Raw genomic sequence first — 9,666 nt, 5'->3', positions numbered from 1 at the left:
AAAAAAAAAAAAAAAAAAAGAATGAGGGAGTAGGGAGGGATTTAAGCAGAGTTAGGGAAGTGAAAAATTACAAAAAGTAGGAAGTGAGGGTTGATCCATAAGAAACCTATCTGAATTTGCCAACTGGTGCTTATCAAAGTTAGGCTCCCATAGAGACTTAGAGACAGGGTCATATCTTCATCTTCAGGCGTTGGCTGGAACAAACAGTAAATTTTTTTGGCAGCCTTAAGTTTTCTTGGGCAGGCACTTTAAGGAGAGGTCAGGTCCTCCTAGGAATAAGGCATTGAGCTATTTGAAACTTGTGTTTGTTCAGATCTTTATAGTGCAAGGTTGAAGCCTTGTGGAGAAGAGGGCTCAGAGGATCCTAGCTAGGGTTTGGTCAGGGAGAGAATCTTTTGTCCAAGAGGTAGACTATTTGCAAGGAGATCAGACTTTTTTTTTTTAAGATGGAGTCTCGCTCTGTGGCCCAGTGGTGCTATCTCGGCTCACTGCAACCTCTGCCTCCTGGGTTCAAGTGATCCTCCTGCCTCTGCCTCCCGAGTAGCTGGGATTACAGGCACACACCACCACACCCACCTAATTTTTTAATACAGATGGGGTTTTACCATGTTGGCCAGGCTGATCTCAAACTCCTGACCTCGAGTGATCCACCCACCTTGGCCTCCCAAAGTGCTGAGATTACAGGTGTGAGCCACTGCACCCAGCACAGATATTTTTACTTACAAGTTTTGGAAAAGGATAAAACCTTCAGCTAGGGAAATGAAAGTGAATAAAAATTTGCATACCTTGACCAATTAGAAATAGATCAGGAATAGGCCAGGCGTTGTGGCTCACACTTGTAATCCCAACACTTTGGGAGGCCGAGGCGGGCGGATCACGAGGTCTGGAGTTTGAGAACATCCTGGCCAACATGGTGAAACCGTGTCTCTACTAAAAATACAAAAAATGAGTGGGGCATGGTGGCAGGAGCCTGTAGTCCCAGGTACTCGGGAAGCTGAGGCAGGAGAATCACTTGAACCCAGGAGGCAGAGGTTGTTGCAGTGAGCCGAGATCACACCGTTGCACTCCAGCCTGGCGAGAGTGAGACTCCATCTCAAAAAAAAGAAAAAAAGAAAAAAAAAAAAAGAAATAGGCCAGGAATAAAGAAAACACTTTATCTTGCTTTTCAAACTCAGGAACTAATAGATTTGAAATATTTGATATCCACCCACACCTTTGTTATTTATTTTATGAAATTTAGAAACTAAATACAGATTTGGATAATGCAGATCCCTCTGAATTTGGTCTGAATTTAGAAACCAAATAGATATCAGGTAAGGAGGATACTTTTAAATTTGGTACACCTCTTTTTTTTAATTAACTCCCTAAGATTCTTGACAGTTCCTCTGTCTGCTTTCCTCTCATATATGAATTACTATTGATCAGATTAATCTGTAACCTTTTTTTTAGAAGACCCTGATAATCCTACTTTGTTCTAGGAAATATGCCTGTTATTTCTTTAGGTAATGTCATCCATTGTGTGAATTTATTTTCCAAATCAGGGTCAGAGGCAATATCACTGTATTCATTCTAATTGGATATAATAAAAACACCTAGTAATATCAATTATTGCTGCTAAAACAGTTCAAATCTTTGTGAGAGGAAGTCACCATCCCTTATTTTAATGCCTTATGATTTCATAGGAATTAAATAGTAATTTTTTTTAACTTTAGGAAATAACTGAAATCATGTTATGGTTTGGTGAGTAATTAACAGAATCTTATTAGAAGAATTGAGGCTTCCAAAGAAGCTGGAAGTTATTTGAAATTATAGATGTGTAAGTTACTAATAGTCACATCACAGCCCTGAAATTAGATACTGAGTGTTTTGTTTGTTTATTACCAAATCCATCAAACTCTTTAAACTGACGTTGGTCATTGTTGGCTATTGTTTGTCATTCTTTTAAAGTACACAAATTAATAACTCTGTGTGTGTGTGTTGTGTTTTGTTTTTAGGGTCCACCAAAATATACTAAATCTGTTCTGAAAAAGGGAGATAAAACCAACTTTCCCAAAAAGGGAGATGTTGTTCATTGCTGGTATACAGGAACACTACAAGATGGGACTGTTTTTGATACTAATATTCAAACAAGTAAGTCTAAATGTAATCTTACGATTTTGGCTTAAAGAGATTCGAAATACTTGGGTAGCAGACAGATGAGTAGTTAGCAGTACCTTTTTCCTAACTGTCACCTACTTTTATCCAGACATACTTCCCCCTAAGATCTACTTGGAAGAGGTCTTCAGTTCACTGATTATTGGCTGGCTAAAGACCTCTTGTTCATTGGAAAGCAAAAGATAAGGAATCTCAGTCTAAACCTGGTTAATGTCCAAAAGTAAGGCATTAGTATTTGAATAGAAAAGGCAGGATAGTATGCTGTTTTGTGATATAAGTATAGGTCCTGCCCTTCTACCCTTTGTTAAGAATGTAATTATTTTTATAGCCAGAATTTTATTGATGGATGATCTGACTTTGTAGATTTTTCTTTCTTTTAAAATATAGTATTGTAATTCTGAAATCAAACCACTATATTTTTGCATTGGAATTTAATAATTTCCAATGGAAATTTCTTAATAATAAATTAGAGTATATCATTAATTATAAGGAAAATCTGTTTTACAGGTGCAAAGAAGAAGAAAAATGCCAAGCCTTTAAGTTTTAAGGTCGGAGTAGGCAAAGTTATCAGAGGAGTAAGTAAAGAATGCCAATGAATCAGTAGATATTCTGGCACATGCTGCTTCTGGTATGGTGCCTTAAATAATTAGGTTTGGGGATATAATACAAAGGAAACAGACTTTGGAGTCTGACAAATTCGGTATAATCATTGCTAGCTGATCTTACACAAGTTGTCTGGGTCTCAGTTTCACTATCTATAAAATGAGGACAGTACTGCCTACCTCAAGGTTGTTAGAAGATTAAATGAGCATAACTTGGAAGTACCTAATACAACAGGGGCTTAAATGTTAGTCCCTTCCATGTGTACCCATTTTATTATTTTTCTTCATAAAGTAAGTCTTTGTCAGAACATTTGGCCCTCTAAATTTGTCTTTAAGCTTCCTGTAAAACGTCTTACAGGACGTTTGTACCATTTACATATAATTTGCAAAGGTAAAATATCTGTTCCACTGAAGTACTCATAGAAGCAGAGTTTGTTTCTGTAGCCTTTTCACCTCATACAACATAGGCTGCAATACCAGAAAATCATTCAAACATAAGCATGCTTTAACCTACACTTATATGTGAGAGAGAACAGAAAGAAACTTTGAGAAAAGGGGAAGTTAGGCTTGACCCATACTGACCATTACAGTGTACAAAAGAAGATAAAAGAGCAGGGTGGACTGTCACCTTCTATGAATCATGCTAGGGCCTGCCCATTGTGCCCACTGTTTGTTTTAAATTGTTATTGTCAGAACATCAGACACCAGTAACTGAAATGCCTATTTAAATGCAGTTATAGGAACTAAGATATGGTTCAGACAATCATATACAGAACATAAAATATCTTGAAACTAAAGGTTTAGTTGAGCATAACTTATAATTGTTACCTGCCCCGGCCAGGCATGGTGGCTGAAGCCTGTAATTACAGCAATTTGGGAGGCCGAAGTGGGCGGATCGTGAGGTCAGGAGATCGAGACCATCCTGGTTAACACTGTGAAACTCCGTCTCTGCTAAAAATACAAAAAATTATCTGGGCGTGGTAGCACTCGCCTGTAGTCCCAGCTACTTAGGAGGCTGAGGCAGGAGAATTGTTTGAACCCAGAAGGTGGAGATTGTAGTAAGCCAAGATCACGCCACTGCACTCCAGCCTGGGCAACAGAGCGAGACTCCATCTCAAAAACAAATTGTTACCTGCCCATACCAAGTTGATAGCAAGTATATATCAAATTGGACTATTTTTCTATTTTTGTAACTTATTTGCATACTGGTAAATTTCTTCTAGTCTGCCATACTGTTTTTTTTTTTTTTTTTTTTGAGATGGAGTTTCGCTCTTGTTGCCCAGGCTGGAGTACAATGGTGCAATCTCAGCTCACTGCAATCTCTGTCTCATGAGTTCAAGCAATTCTCCTGCCTCAGCCTCCGGAATAACTGGGATTACAGGCATGCACCTCTCACCTAATTTTGTATTCCTAGCAGAGACGGGATTTCATCATGTTGGTCAGGCTGCTCTTGATTCCTGACCTCAAGTGATCCACCCTCTTCAGCCTCCCAAAGTGCTGGGATTACAGGCGTGAGCCACCATGTCCGGCTAGTCTACCATATTCTTATTTTCCAAATGTGACCACCATAACTTTGTCCCTTGAGCTTTATATGATTGTTGTATTTCAATAGAGCGTATAGTATTAGGAATATTATCCCTGTGGTGATGTGAACTTAACTGTGGCAACTAGCTTTAAGATCCAAATTTGGAAAATATGGAGAGGCCAACCCAGAAGCCTTTTATTGTTTCTTTGAAAAGTTAGTTTTACCTTTTGCACTTTTGCAAAAGTGCTGTAACATTTTAAAAATTGTATTTCCCAAATTAACTGGGCATTCCTGTAATCCCAGCTACTAGGGAGGCTGAGGCAGGAGAATCACTTAAACCCAGGAGGCAGAGGCTGTGGTGAGCCAAGATCACGCCATTGCACTCTAGCCTGGGCAACAAGAGCGAAACTCCAACTCAAAAGAAAAAAAGAAAAAAATTGTATTTTATGTGCCAACATGACTCCACTATTACAATTTGGTAATCTTAAAACAGTTTTACAGTGAGTACTTGCCATTATATTCCAATAAAAATAAAGTCAAGTTTGTCCTGTGATGTAAAAGCGTTGCAGGTTGTTTTTATGATGGTGCTAATAACAAACTGATTTTCATAATATATGGCATGTTACAGTTTACAAAAAGTTTTTGTTTGAGGTGGAGTCTCCCTCTCTTGCCCAGACTAGAGTGCAGTCACGCAATCCTGGCTCACTGCAACCCCCACCTCCTGGGTTCAAGTGATTCTCCTGCCTCAGCCTCCCGAGTAGCTGGGATTACAGGCACCCGCCACCGCACCCAGCTTATTTTATTTTTAGTAGACATGGGATTTCACTATGTTAGCCAGGCTGGTCTCGAACTGCTGACCTCAAGTGATCTGCCCACCTCGGCCTCGCAAAGTGCTGGGATTACAGGCATGAGCCCCAAAAGGTTCTTTTCACATTAAAAAAGCCCTGCTTAAAATACCCTTATTTTTTTCTATTGAAGAAATGGAAGACAAAGATTTAGGGACTCAACTGAAGTACATTACCTTAGAATATAGTGAAATCTATAGTAATAGATTCTGTGTTTAACATACAATCTTGTCTTTACTGTCCTGGTATTACATGTGCTTTTTGCAGAATACCATTAGTTTTTATTTTGTTCTTGCCTTCAGTGGGATGAAGCCCTCTTGACTATGAGTAAAGGAGAAAAGGCTCGACTGGAGATTGAACCAGAATGGGCTTATGGAAAGAAAGGACAGCCTGATGCCAAGTATCCTTTTTTCCCTTCATAATTAAAGTTAAAAAAAAAAAAACAAAAACCTGTAGATCACCTGAAGATGTGAAAGATGCTGTCTAGGCAAACTTCTGGATCAAGAATCCTGTCCAGACTAGTCTTCCTGATCTTTAGATGCTTATGTGTCAGCACCTCCAATAGACAATAGTATTTTCTATTGGTATAAAGTTCAAACCTCAGCTATAATTTTTGTTTCTCTTATTCAAATTCTTAACTTTCAAGACCTTAACTGTGAAGTTTAAGCTTAAGCAGCAATTCTTAATGTTTTTAAGTTTAAGAAAAGTTACCATGCCCAGTACAAACTGTAGCAAAGTAGGATGCAGATATGGCTCATGGTAATTTTATGGTACAATGTAATTTCAGGCAATTAAATTCAAAGCTTAGAAATGGAATAGATGTGGGAGATTACCAGTTGTGAACTGAAGGAGACCACAGAATCAACAGTGTTAGCATAAGCATTTATTATTACTACTAATGACAATACTCACTGAAAGTCCAGTTTATGAACATTTAAAAAAGAATAAGGAATGACTCCAGACCATTAAGACCAGACCAATCCAGTAGGTAAGAGGGAAGGTAGTTTATGGCTTTTGTTGGTTCCATTCCTCTTGGACCGGTAAGATTAAGTTTGAAAAAACACTTCCTTTGGAAGGCAGCTTTCTGTAGTCTTAGCAGATAAACATATTTGGGAATATAATAGCTCTCTTAGCTTTTCAAAATCAAATGGCCAGGCTGGGCGCCATGCTAATGCCTGTAATCCCAGCACTTTGGGAAGCCAAGGAAGGCAGATCACGTGAGGTCAGGAGTTCAAGACCAGCCTGGCCAACATGGTGAAACCTCGCCTCTACTAAAAATACACAAATTAGCCAGGCGTGGTGGTGCAGGCCTGTAATCCCAGCTACCCTGGAGGCTGAGGCAGGAGAATCGCTTGAACCTGGGAAGCAGACATTGCAGTGAGCCGTGATCACGCCACTGCACTCCAGCCTGGGCAAAAGAGTAAGGCTCTGTCTCGCGGGGGGGGAAAAAAATCAAATGGTCAGCTGCAGCAGCTCCCTCTCCCATGTAAAGAAGCATCTCAAGACCAATCTGATGCACATACAAATTATGTAACTGTTAAGTTAGCATTTTTTTTTTTTTTTGAGACAGAGTCTCACTCTGTCACCCAGGCTGGAGTGCAGCATCGTGATCTCAGCTTGCTGCAACCTCTGCCTCCCAGGCTCAAGCAATTCTCCTGCCTCACCCTCCCTAGTAGCTGGAACTACAGGTGTGCACCACCACACCTGGCTAGTTTTTGTATTTTTAGTAGAGACAGGGTTTCACTATGTTGGCCAGGCTGGTCATGAACTCCTGACCTCAGGTGATCCACCGCCTCAGCCTCCTAAAGTGCCGAGATTACAGGTGTGAGGTACCGTACCTGGCCTTGAACTTAGCATCTTAAAATGCACAGTAAATATTACGTACTACCTCATAAAAAGTTTAATACGGTGTGTGTGTGTATGTATTTTCCCAGCTAGAATGACATTACCTTGTTTTTTGGAGTACTTAATAGTCTTCATTAAGTGGTGGCTAACTTAGGAGTACTTGTAAAGCATCCAGGTAAGGAGGATCCTAGTCCAAGCTTAAATTTATCTAGTGAGCCTATCTAGTCAGCCTATCCTATACTAAGGTTATGGGGGTACGGGAGAGGCACTTTTTATCAAATGTACCTTGACTTCTTCAACAGAATTCCACCAAATGCAAAACTCATTTTTGAAGTGGAATTAGTGGATATTGACTGAAATAGTTCAGCTCTAAGGATATTAGCAACAATGATAAAACTTGGCCTTGAAGAAACTTACATAACTCGTTAGAACTTGTTACTATGGTAAAGGAAGAGTCAACTGGAAAATTCAAGGAGTTAATAAAATTTGTTTACCTGATCCCAGCTTTTGAGAGATGGAATCCCTTATGAATCCCTGAAGTCTAAAATACTTTCCTACAGCTGTGTAAAATACTGGTCAAGGAGAACTTTTTCCTTTTACCTCATGTTGTAAACTAAGTGGCTCAATAAAAATTTATCCACTGTCTTGATCTGACTGTGATTTGTTTGGTGTTAATATATTATTGTTCCGATTAGGTAACTGGAACTAAGGACCTCATCAAACCAGGGAGTAACTCCCAGTAAAATTATCTGGACAGATTGCCTGTATAATGAGAAGGCAAAGCATAGGGCTTGAGGGGAAACAAAATGCTAAAAGGGAAGAAATCTTGGCATGAAGATCAATACCTCAATTTAGGAAAAGTGCACTTCAAAACCAATGAGCCACTAATAAAGATGAACATAAAGTTAATATTATTAATTGATGCCCCCAAAATAAATTCATAAACGATTACTGGATGAGTCTTCCATTTTATTACAAAAATGAAGATGATCAGTTTGATCAAAATGAAAGCTTGTTCACAAGTTTTACATGAATATTCTAAATACAAAGTCTCCTGAAACAACATACTTTTGATATGATTTTCATTTTTAAAGGGATGCAAACATTCCATTTTCTCATTTATAATCTCTATTCCAAGGCATAGTATTTTAATAATGTATCCTTTCTGCCGTTAGATCACAATTCACAAGTATAACTGAAACAGAGAAAACCTTGATAGCAAAGGTTAAAGTCCTTTTTTTTTTTAAAAAAAAAAAAAGGTAAATCCTTAATAACCAGCCCTTATGTGTTGTCAGAATTTTGTACTACACTGACATGATTTGCAGTCAGGTTTTTCTTCCTACCCCTTAAGGCTACAAAATTCTGTTGCAAATGCATTGCAAAAGAATTCTAGACCGCTTAATGCAAAAATCAAAAAATAGTTCTTCAATAAAAAGTAAATTTTATAAATGGTAGGAAACAGTATCAGTATCTGTGGTAAGCTACTAATTGACATTTTTCCCCTATTACTAAACAAATCATGTTACACAGAAACAAGGAAGACAGGTTTTCAAATACAACAAGCTTATACTGTTTACATCCCTCATTAAAAAAAATAATAATTTCATACTTTTCACACACTCCATTTGAAATTTACATTTTTCCCATCAGGTTGGAGGGGGAGGATAATATTGTCCGTAATTCCAAGGATTCTGATAATTGTACTGAAAGGAAAAATTAAGTGTGTTAGTATACTAGAACTATGGCAGAGTTCCATATGTAAAAGTATAATTAAAGCAGGTATGTTTAAGAAAACAAGCAAGTGTTCACTGCTAAAAATTCTAGTACTTAACCACCAAAGAATGTATTACACAATTGGAACAAAAACATTTTTTTTAAAAAAGAAAGTATCCTATTTTATGCTAATAACATCTATGAACAAAGAATTATAATTATGCATACTCACTTGATACCATGCACTATAATTATATACAGCTTGGTTTGCCTGTAAATCACCATCAATCATCTGTGTAGATGATGAAGTTGTATCTTCTGTGTGTGCTTTCTTTTCCTCTGGTTCTTCTGATCTATTATAAAATGGCAAAATGGAAACTTTCAAAACTCCCACAGATAACAACTTTAACGAATAGATGAATGTTATCTATACATTTGTATTACTGAAGTTCTGAATCATTCATGACTTTCAAATCATGAAAATAAAGTATGTAAATTACAACAAAAGTAACATTTGTCTTTGAAGGCGTTTCATAATGAAGCACCCCTTCTTGACTTAGCAAAAAGTGACATACCCATTTTCTGCTTTCCTTTTTAAAGAATCCTGTTCTTTTAGGAGTGTCTGATGTTCATCATAAGCATTCAGAAGCCTGAAAGCAAAGAAAAACATATCATCTGGAATATATAAAAAACAAACTTTATTAAATATTTAAAGTTATTTTTACTTAAGAAACTGCCTAAGAAAATTTCTAAGCGACTCCTTTATTTTTAAAATTTCTACTACTAAAATCATAGTTCTGATAGACACTCCATTCCCTATACTTACAATGGACTAAATGACACTTGTGTTGAATCTCCAATTTGTCTGCCTATTTTTGCCAAATTAAAATAATGTCATTTAACATCACTGGTCAAAACTCCAATAGCTTACTACTATCAACTGCCTACTCCATGTGCTATCAATTCAGTCTAGCTTTCAATG

At 37.6% G+C, this 9,666-nt stretch overlaps 2 protein-coding genes across 2 annotated transcripts in view; one reads left to right on the top strand and one right to left on the bottom strand.

The window, feature by feature from the left end:
• Positions 1–7,626, top strand: part of FKBP3 (FK506 binding protein 3, 25kDa) — an 18,729-nt gene extending 11,103 nt beyond the window's left edge. Inside the window, exons 4-7 of the mRNA XM_011996238.1 lie at positions 1,995–2,130; positions 2,662–2,729; positions 5,429–5,526; positions 7,274–7,626. Coding sequence (XP_011851628.1) covers positions 1,995–2,130; positions 2,662–2,729; positions 5,429–5,526; positions 7,274–7,328 — 357 coding nt within the window. The 3' untranslated portion in view covers positions 7,329–7,626. The remainder of the gene's footprint in view (positions 1–1,994; positions 2,131–2,661; positions 2,730–5,428; positions 5,527–7,273) is intronic.
• A 293-nt stretch (positions 7,627–7,919) lies between these two features.
• The window catches only part of PRPF39 (pre-mRNA processing factor 39), a 31,656-nt gene continuing 29,909 nt past the window's right edge, over positions 7,920–9,666 (bottom strand). The window contains exons 12-14 of the mRNA XM_011996236.1: positions 9,260–9,334; positions 8,917–9,037; positions 7,920–8,674 (exon numbers count right to left, since the gene is read on the bottom strand). Coding sequence (XP_011851626.1) covers positions 8,618–8,674; positions 8,917–9,037; positions 9,260–9,334 — 253 coding nt within the window. The 3' untranslated portion in view covers positions 7,920–8,617. The remainder of the gene's footprint in view (positions 8,675–8,916; positions 9,038–9,259; positions 9,335–9,666) is intronic.

Source organism: Mandrillus leucophaeus, unplaced genomic scaffold (assembly GCF_000951045.1).
Source record: "Mandrillus leucophaeus isolate KB7577 unplaced genomic scaffold, Mleu.le_1.0 Scaffold505, whole genome shotgun sequence".
Lineage (NCBI taxonomy): Eukaryota > Metazoa > Chordata > Mammalia > Primates > Cercopithecidae > Mandrillus > Mandrillus leucophaeus.
This window is presented reverse-complemented; position numbering and strand designations above follow the sequence as displayed.